This window comes from Notothenia rossii (assembly GCF_949606895.1).
Source record: "Notothenia rossii genome assembly, chromosome: 7".
Classification (NCBI taxonomy): Eukaryota; Metazoa; Chordata; class Actinopteri; order Perciformes; family Nototheniidae; genus Notothenia; species Notothenia rossii.
Genome location: NC_136905.1, coordinates 33122097 through 33143686, shown reverse-complemented (window position 1 = coordinate 33143686; position 21590 = coordinate 33122097). Strand labels below are relative to the sequence as shown.

General features: G+C 42.5%; 1 protein-coding gene across 4 annotated transcripts in view; it reads left to right on the top strand.

The window, feature by feature from the left end:
* Nucleotides 1-548: 548 nt before the first annotated feature.
* The window catches only part of spire1b (spire-type actin nucleation factor 1b), a 54448-nt gene continuing 33406 nt past the window's right edge, over nt 549-21590 (top strand). For 2 of the 4 annotated variants that reach the window (XM_079693725.1, XM_079693724.1), the window contains exons 1-2: nt 552-1195; nt 6764-6792. In XM_079693725.1, the coding sequence (XP_079549851.1) occupies nt 844-1195; nt 6764-6792 (381 nt within the window). In that variant the 5' untranslated portion in view covers nt 552-843. Of the gene's footprint in view, nt 1196-6763; nt 6793-21590 lie in introns of all 4 variants that reach the window. The other 2 variants (XM_079693722.1, XM_079693723.1) reach the window with 2 other exon arrangements.

The window sequence follows — 21590 nt, the reverse complement described above, 5'->3', positions numbered from 1 at the left end:
AAACACATGCCATTAATGAGGAATGTTCCATGTGAACATAAACGAGTGCACCACCTCAGTTGTTACTTTACCTTAGTGGTGCAAATTGCTTTATACCTCGAGAACAATTCATCTTAAATTCAAGGATTTCGGCGGGTTAGGTTAGGGTTATTTAACCCTGGGTTTCTGGGAATTTCTTCTTGTCTGGTTGGCGACCCAACTTTGACCTTAATTAAACATGCCTCAACACACAACACTGAATTTAAAAAAGAAAGAAAAATAGTTCAATGCATGCACCATCTTTAAAAACCAATCCAACTGTAAAAAGCCAGAGAACAGAGGAAGGGAATTTAGTGTGTGTGTGTGTGTGTGTGTGTGTGTGTGTGTGTGTGTGTGTGTGTGTGTGTGTGTGTGTGTGTGTGTGTGTGTGTGTGTGTGTGTGTGTGTGTGTGTGTGTGAGTATGTGAGAGATCATGTGATGAAGCAGTGAGCCTTGCTTGCTGGATAGTGATTAACACGTTAGATATCATATATCCAATCATATTTATTCAATCTTTTACACAATACTCTGATACTTATTTGACAGCAAATATTCGCAAATATTCACAAAATCACACACACACACACACACACACACACACACACACACACACACACACACACACACACACACACACACACACACACACACACACACACACACACACACTCTCCTGACTGCTGCTGGTACCGGAACCTGAACGAGGCTTGGGGCGGGGAAACAACTTCCAGTGTTCAGCTGGCTCCTGTAGGGGAGGGCAGCATCGATGCCCCGGCTTCGACCTGTTCTCCTTCCCAGGCCTCCTGCGATGAGACGATGAGAGGATGGCCGAGCAGCGGCGCGGGGACCACGGAGGGCTGACGGGTGCTGCTGCGGCGGCTCACCGGGATGAGCAGCAGCATCACAACACGATGAATCCACAGGAGGAAGCGGGAGCGATCGAGGCTCTCTCTCTGGAAGAGATACTGAGGCTTTACAGCCAGCCCATCAACGAGGAGCAAGCATGGGCGGTGTGTTATCAGTGCTGCAGGACGCTGGCGAAGGAGCACCGGGACAGGAGGAGCTCCTCCGCCGCCGCCGGTGCATCATCCGCGGCTTCGATGAGGATCTCCGGAGCGGGGGATGTAAGGATACAGAAAGACGGCTCTGTGAGGGTGGATCACCAGGGCTGTGAAGGTAAGATATTATATAAGACTGGGCGTGCGGATCTAGGCCAGGCCATCACTTGCATTTCAAATAGAGGTGTTGTGATTCAATGTGTAAAATACCTAAATACATCACGGCAGGACATGTAATCCCCAATTGGAATAGTCTAGAATACCACAGAGCAATACTAGCCTAAATAAAATAGGAAGGCATACACTTATATTCATCCCCATGTGTGGAGGCTCTGCTTTCCCTGATCAGCTGTTTTATTGGTATAATATTAATGTGCAGCTTTACACATGACCTGCTCACATAAACAAAGAGACCCCTGCTGCTCCCACTGAAGGCACGTGTGTGCATCATGTGGTTCCATGTCCTGTTAAGGAGCCTCTCATACTGTTTGCCACCTCGTATCAGATCAGGGTGTTCATTCCACTTCATCTGATTACAGCCTGTGATTATAAACTGAAATATGCAGGGGCACTGATGGGGACCGTAATATGTGTAAACAGATAGTGATGCATTGTATCTTTATGGTTTGATACAGCTGCTCCTAACTATGTGTCTGTGGTTATTACAGCTATGTAATTTATGAGGTGCTATAAAAATGGAGAATTATAGCCATGCTGACGTTAGTGCCACCCTGAATGGATCCAAAAAAGTGAGAGGAGACATACAGCCGAGCATGCCAAATAAAAATCACTGCAATATTCTGGAAACATCCCTTTGGGGCTTTTACACCGTGTCCATGCAGAGCGTTTATAGTGACTTTATTGCACGTTAATGTAATGTGTCTCATATGGGAGACATTTTTTCTGTGGTATTTGTCTTACATCCTACAGATCTTTTTAACAAGGTATTAAGCTGAAAACAAAACCGATGACACTGCCATGTCCATGTGGTGTGTGGCCACAGGGTGTGTCTCTGAACATGCTCATACAACACACACGTTACTTGTCATTCAAACAGAGGTCTGTGATCACATGCAGTCGGACTAAATGCCTATCTCTATCTATCTCTGATTAATGGACTATACCTAAGGGCCAGAGGGATGTGCTCTTCAATCGCAATACACACACACACACACACACGCACACACACACACACACACACACACACACACACACACACACACACACACACACACACACACACACACACACACACACACACACACACACACACACACACACACACACACACACACACACACACACACACACACACACACACACACACACACACACACACACACACACACACCATTCTGAACACTGCCCAGTCAAAATGTTGGCCTTTGATACAATAAAGGCATGAGACGCTTTGTTTCAACAACTTCTATGAGCAATTGGGAGAGGCACAGCTGTGATGAAGAGCTGCCTGCTGCCTGTAAGTATATTATATGCTCACAATGAATGGGCTATTTTTAGGAGCATGGAAGCAACCATTGGAGAGGGGGGGTCTAGGCATTTACTCCTCCGTTACTCAAGTAATGTCATCATGCAAAATCTGTTAAGAATGTTCAAAAATTGCATTTGGCATATGCAATGTTCATGAATGTCATGTTTTGTTTCTGTTAATATTGCGTCAGTAATTACGTTAATATTTTACAAATTAACATTTCCTTCACATCATACACCATATTGATACACACTTAGTCTTTTCATGAAGTAGATCATGTGGAGCACATTATCCTATACGGACTGTGTATAGACATGTATCTATAATGCTTTTATATGTATTTTAAACATATATCCGTTCATTTTAGCTGACAATTTCATTTGATCCTTCTTTTAGCTATGTATTTCTGCTTGCTGGATAATCATACACTTAAAAAACCATCACGCTAGCTGCATCAATATATTGAGACATTTCTTAGGAAAGAAGAATATTATCTCTATAAGATAAGATGAAATAAAATGAGATAAGATAAGAAAAGATCAGAGCAGATAATCCTTCGTTGATCCTCGAAGGGAAATTCAGGTGTTCAAACAGGAATAGGCATTACGATTGAAACATAGGATAGCTGAGTTCACACAAGGATAAATACAAAACATTAAAGAAAATATAAATAACAAAATATCATAAACCTACAATGATAGAATTAGGTAAAGCTATTTCCTGTGATTGTAGGTTGTGTTAATAGAATAGACCATAAGCAGCAAGGAATTATCAGTTAGCTTATCAGTTAAAGCAATCCATATGGTACATCGTTAAAGAGGCATGGTAGGCTTTTTTGGGGTTACCCTTTCCTGTAGTGTGTTGTATATGTTTGTGTGCATGTAAATGGTCTGCAAAGGCTAAAATCCCAAAGTTCCCTCCAGAGGGAGTTTCTCTCCCACACCCCCATATTCTTGACCTTTCTTTAGATTTTGAACCCTATCATAACTGCACAAGTATCTCCGGTTGGTTGTCACTTTTAAATAATTCTAGGAGTGTTTTGCAACTTCAACCACCCAAATGTTTTCAGTTTGCAGGGTCATTTACTCATCTAATTTCTACTTCTCTGTGCTAGGCAGCATGGGCTCTCAATCGCCCTGATGCACAAACTCATTCATGTCAATAATAAGATGAGTCTGTGGCAAACGTTTTTAAGGATTTAGGACGTTTGAAGTTATCATCTGCTAAATTGACTTCATGTGAAATCCAGACAAGGTTAGTTTTAGCCCTTGCTGTCACTCTAAAACTCCCTCGACAGGATTCTTTATTGTGCAGTTTATCTGGGCTACCTGACACTTTGTATTATATCTGAATACATCCTGAAAGCAGGAGATTTTAAATAACCTCTCTAAATATTTTGCTCATGCCTTACTGGATTTAACTTCATGTTATCCTCCCCAATTGTTGGAAAACTAAGGAGAACACGCATTCCTTTATCTGCCCTATTTGTTTGCAGCACACACTCACTGAGCATTGGCAGTGTGGACCTGCTGATGCAAGTTTAGTTCATGACATAATGTGATACTATACAAAACAGCCATTTGTTAGGAGGGTCATCTGTTTGTTCATGATGCAGTGCAGATGTAGCCTGGAGTAAAATTTAAGTGGGTCTTCTTTTTGAAAGGAAGTACTTTCATGGAACACGGCTTCCTGGAAGGAGGTTTGTCCTCAGCGATCACATGCTGCTTAAAAGTAATTATAAATGACGCTGAGCTTTCATTAAAACTGGTCTAGTTAAAGGAATGGAGCCAGAGCTCAGATGAATTTCACTGGTATTGTTTAATGAGAAAGAGAATATGTAACTAATCACTGATAAGTTAGCTATAAGCTACAAAGTTTCTTAACCACAGAGCAAACTGTCCGACAGAAACAATTCCACCATCCTTTAAACATTTACTAGTAATATAAGCATCTATGAAGTAATGCAGTTATCTTCTATTCTATTCTTACAGTCGTTTACATTTCTTTAACCAAAACCAACTATGAATTGATCGTATTAACAGTAATTTGTTGTCCAAAACTGTTAACAGAACAGAGCATGTCGACATGCTCTTTTATCACCATTAGATCAATATTGAGTGAATCTCACATTCACCATCATGCGTACTGAAAATACTCAGTGTCACACCAAATGTGTTTTAATCCTCCGCTGAAAAAAGTCCCTAACGAATGCTCAGTTTCTTTCTGTTTTTGAGTGTCCAGCTGTTGAATAACTGACTCCTTTACTGAAAACAGTTCCTCAAGATTCACTGTTTGAGTAGGAATGAATAGACTTGGGGCTTATGGAAAGTTTATTATGGAAAGACTGTATTATTAAGTGGAGTAACAGATTGTTAGCTTATAGTTTATTACTTTATAGTTTGTAAACGTTCCAACATTATCATAGGTTCATGATGATGATTCTCATTAAAACACTGACATATTTTACAGTAAGAATACGACATCAATACCAAATAGACTGTAATGGAACAGTGTTATCGTGTGTGTGTGTGTGTGTGTGTGTGTGTGTGTGTGTTTGTGTGTGTGTGTGTGTGTGTGTGTGTGTGTTTGTGTGTGTGTGTGTGTGTGTGTGTGTGTGTAAGCTGCTTTATGCTAAGACAGGCCTATTCAACTGGCGGCCCGCGGGCCAGATGCGGCCCGGAACCAACTCCCGAGTGGCCCAGCCTCCCGTAGCCAAATTCCTACACTAGTACGCTACAGACCATGAACGCAACACTCCGCGTTGCATAGAAACCACCAAACCACAACGCAGCACGTTTTTTGAAAGTGCATCTAGTGGTGCTAGTAACGGTGGTCCTATGATAGCAACTCTAAAACATGTCTCTCTCAACTCTGAAGCGTAAACAGAGACAAAACGGTCATTGATCTTGTGGAGCAGATCCAAGTCAAGCTGGACCTTTTCGCGACCGACTTGAGCACGGGTCGGATGCTGCATTTTCCGACGCTCCCTAAACACATCACATCTCCGGCACAAATCACGGATGTGATGACAGATTTCATTGCGAGGTTGAAAGAGAACTTTACCGGTCGATTGGATGGACTTGCTCTGCCCACAGAGGTGATGGGCTTTGCCAGAGACCCTTTCACTGTTGCAATAGAGGGGGACGTATCAACCAGAGCAAAGGAAGTGGTCCCCTGCATCGACAAGGGGAAATATACACTGGAACTTATTGACATGCAGCGCACTAAAGGACCAGCGAAGTTTTGGAGTGATGTCAAAAAACAGCAGTTCCCTAACGTTCAGAAAGTAGCGATCTGTGTGCTCAGTATGTTTGGATCAACATGATACACATGTGAATCAAGCTTTTCACACATGAACTCAATCAAAAGTAGCACTCACTGCTCCCTGACTGACAGCACTCTTCCCCAATGTCTTAGGATTGCATTGACATCCTATGAGCCACAAATCACTGCTCTTGTTCAAAACTAAAAATGTCCCTTCTCCCATTGAGAAAGTCAGCGATGACAAATCACAAATGAGGTGATAGTAAGCACCTAGTTTACTATAGTAGACGTGTAGTGTAGTATTCATTCATATAGTTACCCGTATCCCTTGTTATGGGTTTGTCCACTGAAGGTTTGACAGTTCTTTCTGTATTCATTTAAATGCACTTTGTAATGTGTCTGGGTCAAATGTGACCAAAACGTATGATTTTTTTGTTATTACTTGAAAAGTGAAAAAATAGTATTGCTACAGTACTACCTCTTTGTGTTGCATTGGAGCTCTTTAGCTGTTTTCTTTGTATGCGAGGACATTTATTAAGACTGCTATTATTGTATTCAGTAAATGCACTTGATGTGCCTGGTTCAAAAAAAATAACCTGAATATTTGACTTCGAAAGCAAACAAATGTAATGCTCCAACTGTGCACTTTTTTTTCAGATTCTGTTAAATTAATGCTAATTTATTGTGTTTTTATGCACTTTTTGACCTACCTTTGTTAGATGAACAATGAATAAAAATTGCATGTTTTTTATCGCAGTAATATTTGTTGGTTTAAAATGTGTCACTACCCGCTTTTTACAGGCCGCTGAATGTCTGGCCCAGCTGAATTTTGTAGTTATAAAATCTGGCCCAACTGAATGTGTAGTTGAATAGCCCTGTGTTAAGACATACATTTGCTGCTTATCCTAACACTACTTTCTTGTTTCCCTGCAGGTAAATTCAACCCTTGCACAACAACAGAGGTGAGTCACTCCCTAAGGTCACTCCACTGTACTACTGCTGTATTCATTGACTTTTAGCAGCAAATGCTTACAGAGGTTTGATCCATCGTTTTGCTGACATATTTACCATAAATGCAATGGGCCCATTAAGTATTGAATTACCATGGTTTTATTTTTTCTTACTGTGCTTTTTCAATGTTTACATCATATATTTTTCAACACAGGTGCTAGGTGGTAAAAAGAGAAATAAATATGTAGAGAATTGGTTTTGGCTACAAATGAGTTTAGGTGTAACAAGTTTCGAAACCTAGTTTGGAATGTTGTTGTTGATTACCTCGAAAACCTCCAGAGTACCACAGGCCAGAGGCCTCTACTACGAAGCAGGATTTTTGCTTAGCGAGCTAACTTCAGGGAAAACTCTGGGTTTCCGGTCCTACGACGCTGGTTCACTTCTTAGCGGGCTAGATCTCCATGGTAACTTATGCTGAACGGCTAACCTGCTCCGGAGCAAGAGATAAGAGATCAACTTTGCGCCTGCTGACCAATCAGAGCTCAGTGTGCGGAGTTTAAAGCTATCAAGTCATATTACAGGATAAAGGAAATACAGAAAAACTGCCGTTGCAGGAAAGACGGCCGGCGAAAATCAACCGACTGTGTGAACATGAACGTGAATAGAATATCACCTCCCATCTTCAGAGCAATCTGACTATTATGACATTAGCGTTAAGAAAGCTTACTTACATATCTGCCACAACATAAGTAACCGGATCAAAGTAACATTACGTACAGTCCGCGGTAGGGCTGCACGTTATTGGAAAAAACTGACATTGCGATTTCCCCCCCCCCCCTGCGATATATATTGCGATATGAAAACATACAGGAATTGAAGAAAATACCGTTTTTTTTCCCGCAAACCATCCTTTCTTTTTTTTTCATTATAGTGTACAGTAATCGATGCCATTTCATTGATATTGTAATATCACAGTACACTCACTACACTCGCACTTCCCCCTCCCTCCACCCGCACATGCCCACACGGGCGAAAGAAAAAAAAAAATGCTTATCAATATAACTTAAACAACAGAGCCATGAAAATAAACATAGAACGGAAAAGGAAAAAAAAACTGAAAAAAAAAACCCACATCAAAGTAAAACAAACAAATAATTATACAATTAATTATACAATACAGCGACAATGTAGACAATGACAACACAACTAGTATTTCCGGCCGTCAGGAAAAATAGCCACAGAATGCACCATTCCATCACTGGTCATATCTCAGATATATTTTCCAAATAAGAAAACAATGGCAACCACAGAGCTTGAAAAATATGTCCACGATTATATTTTTCCAATGTCATTTTCTCCAGAGGTAAAACATTTGTTATCTGATCAATGACAAGTTTAAATGTTTAAATATTTAAATGTTGAATGCTGGAATTCTTCAAGAGTAAAAGTATACATTTCTTGGCAAAATATGTTATTGTGATTAGTATTCTGTAATTTTTGGGGTTCAGTTTAAAGTTTGGCATGTCATTTAACAGGAAAAAACATGGATTTAGGCTCATTTCGATTTTGTGAGAGCATGAATCGAATCCCAGAAATGTTTCAAGAGATCATAATCCCAAAACAGATGCATACATTTTCCTTCTTTTACTTTACATCTCGGACATTTTGGAGAGTTTTCTTTGGAAATGTTATGATCTTTATGGGTGTGAGGTAACATTTGTTGAGAAATTTGAAGTTTGCTTCTTTGATTTTATTGCCATCCTCTCTTGAACGTTAATGCTATACAATTGGTATTTTTGTAACTATATTTAACCGGATGAAGGATTTTAGTCACAGACTTCTGGATCTTAAGTTATCAGAGCAACAAGCTGGGCTAGCTCGGTTAGAAGCGCCAAACTGCCCTGGAGAAACACATGAAATGACTTTATTCAGTGTTTTTACCTTCAATCACCGGGTCCGTTTGCTTTGGAGATTTGGTTGTGATTGGTGGTTTGCTGTGCATGCAGAGCCTGCATGTCACTCACTCAAGTACCCCTGACTTGTGGTTGAAACTGTCATAAACCATGTGGGTGTGTGATGTGTTAATCCTCATGCCTGAAATGCAGCTGCTGTGGGTGCCGCTAAACTAATACCTTTAATAATGGAAGAAGTGTAAATGCTTTTTTAAAATAGGCAATTGGTTTAGCAGGGAGCTTCAGACTAAACATTGCATGGATAACAACTTTAGCAGCAAAACAAACACCAGACAATCCAAGTTGTTGATGGAGCGTCCAAGTTGTTGATGGAGCGTTAATGTCCTGCACCACCATCAACATTACTAAATCACTTCTCTAGCAAGCTCACAAACCAATGACGAAAGGATAATACATCAATAGTTGCATATTTGGGGATTTGAGCTTGTAACTTTCTTGCCGAGAGAGTTAGATTAAAAGACGAAAAGACCAATGCCAAAAGTGTACACTAAGCTAAAGACATGAGGAAATTAGCTTAGATAGCATACAGAATGGAAAAAAATACACCTATTAACTCCTGTTAGCTTCTAAAATGCCTATAAGGTGTATTTTTTAACCTTTAATTAAAAAGCTGAGTACCAAGTAGATGTTAAGTCCCTTTGATTGGCAAGCTTTATTCAACATGGCGCTACACATCGCTATATTCCTTATATTCTTCACAATTTAATCCTCCATTATATTTTACTGATGCTAATAGCGCCAACATATAATACATTCTGATATACTGTGATGGTGAACCATAGAGACAGAAATGAAACCAACTTTTATCGACACTCATTATGTCCATAAAGGACCACCAATCAAAAAGTCCTGTGCTCACTGTCTGCTAACTTTGTTAATCAAAGAAAGGCTGCATATATATTTGACCTTTTCCCTTTAATGTTTTGTTGGATATGCTTTTCCTTACTTTCCTTCCCCACCATTCTCTGAATTTGATAGCTTTCTCCATCTTTGCTGAGCAAGGGTTTTGTTTGAAAGGATTTTAAGAAGGGGGGTTGAATGAAACAGGTGAAGTATGGATAAACAATGCGTATTTGAGCATTAAAGCATACAAACAGGTTCAGTAAAATGCTGTGTAGTGTGTGCCCTACTGTGTGCACAGTAAGACATAGCTATAGTTTACAATGGCTGCTAGTTCCACTTTAAAATCACTATGACAAGATAAAGGAGAAATCGTTCAGTACAGAAGCCCATTCCCCATTCCCTGGCATGTTTCCCAGCCCGCCTCTCCCTGTTTGTCTTCACCCCCTTATTTCCTCCCCCCGCCCCTCAGCCCCCAGCTGGCATCTCAGATTGACTTGTGGGAAATGTCACCCTGCAGGGCCTCCTGTTTGATGGCAGCTCTGGGATCAGTTCAGACCTAATTAAAGGGCTGTGTAAAATGGTCACACTCTTTCTAGCTGTGCTATCATCAATCAAGTGCTGGTAATTGTTGTGCTAATAGCTTATATGTTTTACAGTGTGCAGGGATTAGCTTCTCTAATTTTGAATTTTCTGAGTATTTTGCTGGATGTTGCAGATGGATTAACACAGGGATTTTAGCATCTGCCGACCATTTACATGCACCAAAAGCTATATAACACACTACAGGAAAGGCAAAACTGTTTTACTGCTTTTCTCCATATTAATACGTTAGCTTATTATTATTTTTATTTTTTTTCGCCTTTTATCCTCACTGTTGCCTTTTCTGTAAAGGTGTAAATGTTCCATCTATGGGACCAAGAAAGGATCTCTGATTCTGATGGCATTACGTGCAGCCAAATGAGTCTCCAAAAATCAAATAGATAAAAAGAGACCTTAATAGAACCATATTTAATTTTTTTAATCAGTCCAGCACCTTATCCCATTGGTAATCTAATGATTTTTTTAACCAAACATTTCCCACATATGCTCCATTTAGCAAGGAATTAGTTGTTGACCCCTGTAGCCATGCCAGTTAGACCTCTGATCCCGTGATGCAGGATAACCTACTGTGAATTATGCTTCATCACACCCCCTCTGTCAATGTTTAACTGGGCGTGCTCCATGCTCCCCTAATATCTGAGCTTTGAAGTCTAGGAAGGGATTAGAGGTTAGCGTCATATTTAGTGTTTAACATAAACAGAAAGTGATGTCAGGACATATCAAAGTGTATGGTTGGATGGCATTTGCTTTATGCTTTGTGTGTTCATGATAAAAAGTGAAATAGCATATATTAAAGGGAGGAGATGTAAAGTAAAGATGTATGTGCTTTGGCTCAGTATTTCCTTTGTTCTGTATGAGAGGTTGTTTCCACTTCCAGACGAACCCAAGCACCGCGCTCAGCCATATGACAGTGAGAGGTCAGGCGTAAGAATCTGAGACAGGAATCTGCTTGACGTTTGTTTGTGCATGAGTACAAATAACTCACACTTAACCCTAATGTCATCAATTATAAAGTGGACAAATCTATTTTACTATAATCCCATTAGTGTGTTTTTCCATAATTTTGTGTGTTTCCTCCTGTTTTTATAGTTCTTGATCAGATTCAATGATAAAAATGTCTAATTACAAGAATGGCCATAACAGATACAGTATGAATTTGATATAACACAGCATATGCTTCTTTATCCGTATTGGAGAATAATACTTTAGCCTTCTTTGCTCGTTTCCCAATTCAATGGTGCTGCATGCCCTCTAAACACAAAATGTCTCATACTGTAGGTCAACATCGACATTACTATATTGAATAGTATTTGTATAATGTCGGGTACAGATATTCATGAATCCTGGTAACTTTGGTCATCCTCTGTCTTTTCATGTAGCGTTGCTCTGAAGTTAAAATGTTTCCCCTTCAGATTCAAATATATCAGAATCTATAAAATGGATTGCCCTGAAATGCAGAAATGTAAGTCATTTTGGTCATCCCCTGATATTTAGTCCAAAAGTATGGTGCCCGCCAGGGGGAAACTTGCTACAATGGCCCAAAACATTTCTATTAGGAGAAACATGATGCACTTTCAAAAATGATGCACATAGAAAAAAAAACGTTTGCCAAACACATGACATCAACATCATAAATTAAACGATGCAAGAAGCTCAAAACACAAAGGAAACGGGGACACTAAACAGAGATGCTGGGACCGAAGCGTTTGTTCACGTTCAAGGATTATATGTTATTTTTGTTATATATCTTTTGTATATTGCATGTGTTTTGGCACATTTGTGATTTTTTATTTGCATTGGTTTGAAAACTGCAACACATTTCTCCAAATGGAAATATTTAGGGCCGTTGTATAATGTTTCCACCTCTCAGCCACCGTACATCACCATTATCAAGACAACATTTAACTTTACATTTTAAATGTAGTATTTTTCAATACTGTGCTTTATGATAAAAGACCTTCAAAGACATTCCCATCAGCCAGAGCTGTGCCTTGTCCACTTGCAAATGTTTCCATTTGGCATTATTGTTTTGACTTTTAGTGAGAGTATGCCTTGATTTATGGAGCTGGAATTAATATTGGTCATGCATCACTTATATTTAAGAGGAAGAGACTATGCTCATGCTCATTATGGGAGTATCCCATTCCTTGTGTCTATGGATTAAGGACTTCCTGTCTGATCGCCCCCAGAGAGTGAGGATAGGCACCCACACCTCCACGTCCCTCAGTCTCAGCACCGGGTCACCACAGGGCTGCGTGCTGAGCCCCCTACTATACACCCTCTACACCTATGATCTCAGCCCCGCCCACACCAGCAACTCCATCATAAAGTTTGCTGATGATACCACCGTGGTGGGCTGCATCTCAGGGGGTGACGAGACCGCGTACATCGAAGAGTTTGTGTAAAGTAAACAACCTGCAGCTGAACAAGCTGAAAACCCAGGAAATGATCATTGACTTTAGGAGGAAGAAGACTGATATGCAGCCCCTGTACATTGATGGAGGCTGTGTGGAGAGAGTCTCAGGGATCAAATTCCTGGGAGTTCATCTGGCGGAGGACCTGTCCTGGAGGACCAACACCACGGCAACCGTCAAGAATGCACAGCAGAGACTCTACTTCCTGAGAATACTCAGGAATTTACCACCTCAGACAGGACCTGCTTGTGTCCTTCTATCGCTGCGCCGTGGAAAGCATCCTCACCTACTGCGTCTGCGTGTGGTTCCTCAGCTGCACAGCCGCAGAGAGGGGTGCGCTCCAAAGGGTCATCAACTCGGCCCAGAAGATCATCGGTTGCCCCCTCCCCTCCCTGGAGGTACTGTACAGCTCTCGGTGCCTTAAGAAGGCAGTCAAAATCCTCAAGGATCCACAACACCCGGGTAACAAGCACTTTGTACGGCTGCGCTCAGGCAGGCGTGTCTGTACCATGTCTTCCCGGACAAACAGACTCAAATTCAGTTTTTTTCCCAGGGCCATATGTGCACTAAACGCTGCTAATATTTAAATTATATAAGCCTTCCGTGCAATACGAGGGGAATCGTGCAATTTCATTTATTATTTATGTATGTACATATTCCCTATCATGTCTATTTAAGTCCCATTTCTTGTTTTTATAGTGTCTTGTTGTTTTTATAGTGTCTTGTTGTTTTCATATTGCCTTGTTGTTGCGTGTTGGCACCTTAAGTTCATTGTAATTTCGTTGTACCTGTACAATGACAAATTAAAGATCTATCTATCTATCTAGTGACACATTTAGAAATCCAGGATGTGCTGTTAAGAATTCAAATGAAATGGAACCAGATGACACTGAGCCAGATTCAAGGCTCTTATTTTCATAGATGTGCAATACATAATAGCCTACAGGTCAAATAAAGCGTATAAGGACATTAATTAATATAGAGAAAATTCCTTTTTACTGTAATTGTATTTTAAATAAAATTATTCTCAGCTTACTTTCACTGCTATGATATAAGTCCAGTGAACTCACTAAGGAGTAAATATCAATGTTATAAATCCCCACATGCTGGTAATCCTCTGCTGGTTGCTAACAGTGGTCGATGGTAGGCTTTGGCAAGCAGCCTCTTCGCATTAAGTTAGCATTTAATTAGCACAATTGGCTCTGGTGTTTGGTGTGTGAAAATCATACAAAGCTACATAACTAAAACTAATGAGTTTCACAGTCTAACAGCTGCGGTCTTTGTCTGACTCCACTCAAAATGCAAAGCAGACCATAACGTCCTGACCTTCCCTCAGACAGTGCTGTTATGAGCTTGTTTTTCCCTCATTGATTTAACAACAAATGAATGAACAATTTTACAATGGATAAACTTCCAAGTCTTTTAGCAGAATAACTCATGGGTTCCTGCTTCAAGATTTTCCATAACTTCCTGTTTAATATCACTTATAATACACTAATATTATATATTTAGGGGTTCTTTTGATTGGAGCCATAAGGTGTTGTGCAGCTATCCAGGGGGTTTATGCTCTGATAGTTGGATTAAAGACAAATTGAGATAAACATGGAACAAAGCGGTAACGCTAGGACTCAATATGTAATAGAAGAAACGGACAGTTGCTTATACCGCCCGGACTTATCAGGGGATCATAATGCTAGCTGATTTTTACAGTAGCTAAATTAAGGTCTGTTTCAGAGATGCCAAGTGGTGTTGCAAGACAAGATGGGCTGGGGCTAACCACTTAGCATGCTAGTTCGTGCCTGTGAAGCAACGCAGGCGCCGGAGGGAGAGGAAGCAGAAGCGAGGATGCCAGCCGTGCAGGCCTGCTTGCTAGGCTAAGGAAGCGGCCGCACCGACCACCACTACCAAACCTCTTCCTCGCAAATGCCAGGTCCATCGTCCACAAAATCGGTACTAGTAGCTGCTAACACGAATGTCCGCGACTGCTGTGTGATGATCATCACAGGGTCACACATACACATTGCTCTCCCGACCTGGAAGTCATGTCTATTATGTGCGGACCCTTTTACCTGCCTAGAGAGCTGACAGGGGTGATAATCAATACTGTGTAAACTTTATATCCCACCTGATGCTAACGCTAGCATTGCACTTGACTACCTCCGGAGCTTAATAAATAAACAACAGAGGTTCCATCCCGACGGAGTAAATAATGTAGCTGGAGACTTTAATCATGCATGTCTAAACAAATGTGCTTCCCAAATTTGTACAATATGTACGATGTACCACCAGAGGAAAGAACACACTGGACCGGGTGTATTCTAACCGATTCTAACCTGGAGCATGCTTACAGAGCGGTACCACTCCCCCATTTAGGACTATCTGACCACCTCTCACTGCTTCTCATCCCAGCTTACACCCCCTTCAGAAGTAACACCAAGCCAGTGGTTAAATATATCAGAACCTGGCCGGAGGGGGCACTCTCACAACTGCAAGACTGCTTCGAACACACAGCGTGGGACATATTTGAACAGACAGACTTGGAGGAACACACAGAGGCTGTCTTATCTTATATGAATTCTGCACAGACACTGTAACTGTGGAAAAACGCATTCGGGTCTACCCAAACCAAAAACCATGGATGACAAGAGCGGTGCGGTCTCTCCTGAGTTCCTGTGACACAGCTTTCAGGTCAGGGGACGCAGCCCAGTACAGCATGACAAGGGCTAACCTGAGGAGAGGCATCAAGGCTGCGAAGGAGGACTACAAGGGAAAAGTGGAGGAGAATCTCGCTCATAACAACACACGGTGCGTTTGGCAGGGCCTTCACCAGCTAACCAACTATAAGGGCAAAACATCTGGCACTACTACAGCTGACGCCCACCTTGCAGAGGAACTAAACCACTTCTTTGCCCGCTTTGAGGCTAGCAGACCCCCCTACTTTTCTACTCTGCCCCTGTCCCTGCAAACTACCAGTTCCATACCACCTCCACACTCAAAGAACATCAGGTGAACATTTCAGAGAGCCCACACCACTGCAGCAGTTAAGAGGGCCCAGCAGCGACTACACTTCCTGAGGGTGCTTCGGAGAAACAGACTCAACAAGAAGCTGCTGGTGTCCTTCTACCGGGCGACCATCGAGAGCGTGCTATCATACTTCATCTCCGTGTGGTATGCAGGATGCTCAGCTGCGGACAAGAAAGCCCTGCAGAGAGTGATTAGGATGGCAGAGAAAACCGTCGACTGCCCCCTGCCCTCTCTGGAACACATCAATCAATCAATCAATGTTTATTTATATAGCCCAATATCACAAATGTTACATTTGTCTCAGTGGACTTCACAGTTTGTACAGAATATCAGTATGACAATACGACACCCTCTGTCCTTAGACCCTCACATCGTACAAGGAAAAACTTCCAGAGAAAACCCACAGTTTAAAGGGAAAAATGGGAGAAACCTCAGGGAGAGCAACAGAGGAGGGATCCCTCTCCCAGGACGGACAGACGTGCAATAGATGCCGTGTGTAAATTGAAAAGATAATATATTTGCAACATAGGTAGTCCAAATGTTTGGAAATGCATGTGTGTATAATAGGAAGATGAATCCAAGAGGATATCCATCCAGGACTTATGATCCAGGACCACAGCCACGACTCAAGATCCAGGACTCGCGATCCATGACACAGGACCTGCAGGATCATCCATGACTCCGGATCCCGGCGTATATAGACACCAAAAAGGAAGAAATTTGGGGAAGCTGGGTTAATCGGAACATGAGAGTACACAGGTATAGAAGTAAGTAAGAGGAAGAAGTAAGAGGTCCCCCGACAAACTAAGCCTATATCAGCCAAACTAGGGGCTGAATCTAATCAGCTCTAACTATAAGCTTTATCAAAAAGGAAGGTCTTAAGCGCACTCTTAAAAACGGATAGGGTGTCTGCCGCCCGAACACAAACTGGAAGCGGATTCCACAAAAGTGGAGCTTGATAAGAAAAGGCTCTGGCTCCCATTGTACTTTTAGAGACTCTAGGACAGGGGTCGGCAACCTTTTTGATATGAAGTGCCATTTAAAAAAAAAATTGTTATCAGCGTGCCAACTATCGAGAAGGATCAACGGGGGGGGGGGGGGGGGGGTTGAGGAGCTTAACGTTCGTCAACTATCAGCAGGAGGGCGGGGGAGCCTTGCTGCGGGGAAGCAGTGTCGCAACATACACGATGCCGAATTTAACAAACAAATTTAAGTAATTGGTTTAAACGCCATAATAATAAGGACGACCGTCCGTTCTGTGATTCTCCAGAGCAGTGGTTTTCAAAGTGAGGGCCGCGGCCCCCTGGGGGGCCGCCAGGGGGCGCTAGGGGGGCCTCAGAAAATTGGAGGGAAGATAAGAAAAAAAAAGGAAAGACAAAAAAAAAAAATTCTAATTGTTTTTTAATAAATATTTTAAATCTGATTTAAAAAAAAAAATCATAATTATAAAATATAATTTATAATAATGGAACATATAATTTGCCATAGTCATCTTTCTGATTGCCTACCAGTCAAAACATCGTTCACGACGCCATGACGTCATGTTTAGACCTGGCGGTTTGCGCCATTTATCAAGCTGCTTTGCTCCTCAAGCGAGCAAGCTAGCTAGCTCAAAATGGACAGGCTTTTGACAAAGAACAGGTCAACGGAACCGACCAACAGCCCTGCTGTGGAGGACACTGCTGCAAAAAAACCTAAGAACTCCTGGCCAATTAAAATCAGAAGGTACGAGGCAGCGTACATTAAGTATGGCTTTACAGCCATACAGAAAAATGGCCATGATTGCCCGAAGTGTGTGCTCTGTCTGGAGACCCTCTCAAACGAGTGTTTAAAACCTTCGAAACTTCAGCGTCACTTGATGCAAAAACATCCGGCAGAGGCCGAAAAAACGGCAGACTTCTTCAGACGTAAAGAGGAGCATTTGGCCAGGCAATCTGCTGCATTCACACAGCAAGCTACCGTTCCCGAGCGGGCCCTGAAGGCATCATTTTTAGCTTCATACCACATTGCTCGTGCAAAAAAACCTCACACAATCGGAGAGGATTTGCTTTTACCAGCTACCAAAGACATTGTCCGAGAATTGCTTGGCGAGGATGCTGCTAAAAAAATTGACGCTGTCCCACTCTCGGACAACACCGTCAGCCGACGGATTGGTGACATGGCGCAGGACGTATCTGCTCAGCTTTTGGAGCAGGTGAGAGCCAGCGAGTACTTCGCTCTTCAACTAGATGAGAGCACAGACATATCGAATGAGGCCCAACTGCTTGTGTACATTCGATTTATTTCCCAGGAGAGATTTGTCGAGGAAATACTGTTTTGTAAAGCACTTGAAAGAAGAACCACTGGGAAAGATATTTTTCAAGTTTTGGACGATTACATCGAGTCTAACGGATTGAACTGGGCCCGCTGTGTGGGGGTGTGTTCGGACGGAGCCGCGGCAATGACCGGCAAGATCAGTGGAGTGACCGCTCTCATTAAGCAGAAAGCCCCGCATGTAGTCGCCACACACTGCATGCTCCACCGTGAGGCACTTGTCGCAAAAAGGATGGATAACGAGTTGAATCAGGTACTACAGGAGGTTGTACAAGTGGTGAATTTTATTAAAGCCCGCCCCTTGAAACACAGACTGTTTACCCTGCTTTGTAATGAGATGGGCGCCCGTTTTGAGGGGCTGCTGCTTCACTCAAACGTGCGCTGGCTGTCACGGGGCGCAGTTTTGAACCGTGTCTATGAGCTGCGGAGGGAGGTTGGAGAGTTCCTCTCTTCTGAAAAGCATCAGCTGGCAGAGCGGTTCACTGATGCAACCTGGATCCGCAAACTTGCATACATGTCAGACATTTTTCTGCATCTAAATGTACTGAACCAAAGCATGCAAGGACGTGACACGTACATACTGCAGGTGCAAGACAAAGTGCGTGCTTTTTCCAAAAAGATTATGCTGTGGTCAAACAAGCTCCAGGAGGGAGTCACAGAGATGTTCCCACTACTTCACCAGGAGCTGCTGTCATGTGATGATTTGGGCTCCATCTCTCCAATGATCCAGTCCCACCTGGAGCACCTCCAAGGATATTTTAAAGACTATTTCCCTGACCTTGAAAACACACATTTAAACTGGGTTAGGAACCCCTTTTCCCCCGGTGTCGGTTCTAGTTTGGACATAAAGTCACAGGAGGAGCTGATTGAGATGACAAACTCAGGGGATTTAAAACTAAACTTTGAGGCTCTTCCCCTGTCTAACTACTGGCTACATGTAAGAAAGGACTATCCCACCTTGGCTGACAGGGCACTGAAATGCCTTCTCCCTTTTGCAACAACTTACTTGTGTGAGTCTGGCTTTTCAACTTTAAAGGTACTCAAAACTAAACATAGAGCACGTCTACATGTGGACAATGACATGCGTATGGCACTGACAGACATTAAGCCCAGGCTTGACAGACTGTGTAGGAGCCACCAAGCCCATCCCTCCCACTAGTGTGATCACTGTCTGTCACTTCCAACACACACACACACACACACACACACACACACACACACACACACACACACACACACACACACACACACAAAAGAGAGGTTTGGTTTCTTTTTTCTGTTTTTGTATCATCAACAGTTTGTTGAAAGGTTTGTTATTCAGTGGGAATATAGTGTTGAACTTACAGAACCAAGTCAGTTTAATAGATTTGTTTTCTTTTTTGACTGAAAACTTTTGAAGACATAATGCAAGAAAGACAAAAAAAAAAAACTCTTGCATATGTAAATATATTTTCTGTAGGGTAAAATGTATTGCAACATAGTGTCTATAATAAGAAAAACATTGTGGTGGAACAAAGATGCCCTGCCATACAAATCTTATTCTGTGTTGAAAACATATTGTTAATATTATTCTCATGCTAAACAAATGTAATAATTACAGTATTGAATAGAGAATAAAAGTAACAAAAACGTTCTTAAAGTTGATGTGTGACATATTTTGTAGCATTGTTGGTGGGTTTGCAAAGGGGGTCCCCGGCCAGAAGCTAATGATTTTTGGGGGGCCTTGGCATGGAAAAGTTTGGGAACCCCTGCTCCAGAGCACACATGTTATGATATTAGGGTCGCGTCGGGTCATGCAGAGTGAGATGAGATCGCTGTCCCTTTAAGAGAGAGAGATAGAGAGAGAGGGGTGTGGCTTGTGCATGTGTTTGTGGATGGTAGAGCGACAGTGAGCGAGCGTGTTTCTGGAAGTGAAACGGGAAAGCAGAAAAACAGAGGTCTGTGATGTATTTTGTTTAACTGAAGAACAGCTAAATAAATGCAACGGCCTCCCAAGAAGAGCTCACCTCTCTCCAGTCATTTAAGCTAAAGTGGGTTATTGAACCTGAAGCTTGTTGCTTCTGCCCTCCTCGACTACGGTCTGGGAGCCGACAGGAAAGTTCAACACACAGATGGCCAGTCCGCCCCTTTGTAGCATATTATTTCGATGAGAGATGAGCAGATCGCCACTGGGCTTTCAACTAAATGCGTAGCCACGCAAAAACTGCGGCATTTGTACAGCTCCTTATGGGTACTGCAATTTGTGAAGTGCTTTCCTCCGTGTTGAAACGATCAGCACTGCACCACGGAGGAAAGCGGCAGAAAGTCACCTGGAGTAAAGAGCGGGGCTGCGTTGCGTGCATGGCTTCCTTCTGCAGGTAACGGGAGACGCGCTCTGGCGGCGGTCTCGGTCAGGATCCGAAAATACCATTTAAATATTTTGCACACTTATTCCACTTATTCCTAGTGTGCCACTGGTTACGGTGCCGCGTGCCAATGCTGGTACGCGTGCCAGGGGTTGCCGACCCCTGCTCTAGGAACAACCAACAACCCTGCATTCTTGGAACGCAATGCCCTAGTAGGACAGTAGGGTATAATGAGTTCTTTAAGGTAAGATGGCGCCTGCCCATTAAGGGCTTTGTACGGAGCCCTGGAGGGTTCATAGAGAGAAAAATAAATAAAACGTGGCCACGTTTTACTAAAGCGTGCGCACGAGTTACTAAAGCGTGCGCACGAGTTAATAAAGCTTGGCCTTGTTTTATTTATATTGAGGGATTCCTGTCCGTGACTCACAGTATCTGCTGCCCTCAGCTGTTTTATAGAAGGAAAACCTCCTTCACTTTATGAAATCTCTGCGGCACCAGTGGCCTGTGCTACGAAGCAGGATTCGCTATTTACACTATTCATTCATGAAGTATGACACTGCGCTGTCAGCACGCGTCTCCATGTTTGTGAATGGTCAAATGTTGCTAACCCCGTCCCTTTCACGTGAACGCGCTCTCAGCCGGTCAGAGAAACCCTGGTTGATTTACTGAGTTGATAACCAGCTTCGCAGGACCGCTTATCGACATTGCGTTTGTTAGGGCTAGTTAAGCCGGGTAAATCGAACATATCCAGGGTCTGTTGAACTGGCTCCGTAATACAGGGCTCTGGAGGCAGTAACGTGTAACTCAGCAGAATCTGAGAAGAGCAGCACCAGCTGCAAAGAGCTGTGCCTTTTACTGTTTACTTCACTGTGTTTCCCTTCATTAGAACCGCTTAATAGAGATCGAGGCTGCTACGTTTAACCACACACACCTCTACACACATCGAACTACCAGAGTATTCCGCCTCGTTTTATGAAGGAGATGTCCTGTCACCGGGGCGCATGGTGTGTGTGTGTGTGTGTGTGTGTGTGTGTGTGTGTGTGTGTGTGTGTGTGTGTGTGTGTGTGTGTGTGTGTGTGCACGCTCAGCTCCGCTCTGTGTGCGTGCTCGGTGTGTTTGTGTGTGTCCGACACCACCGGCATTTGTTTTCAAATGACCACGAACAGTAATTTACACAAATCTGGTTCTCCATAGTTATATGTGTATTCCCAAGTGAAAGAAATTCGTTTAATCTTAATCTCGATGTGATAGTCCTGCCGGAGTACACCGGAACGAACGATACTATCATAAACAAATG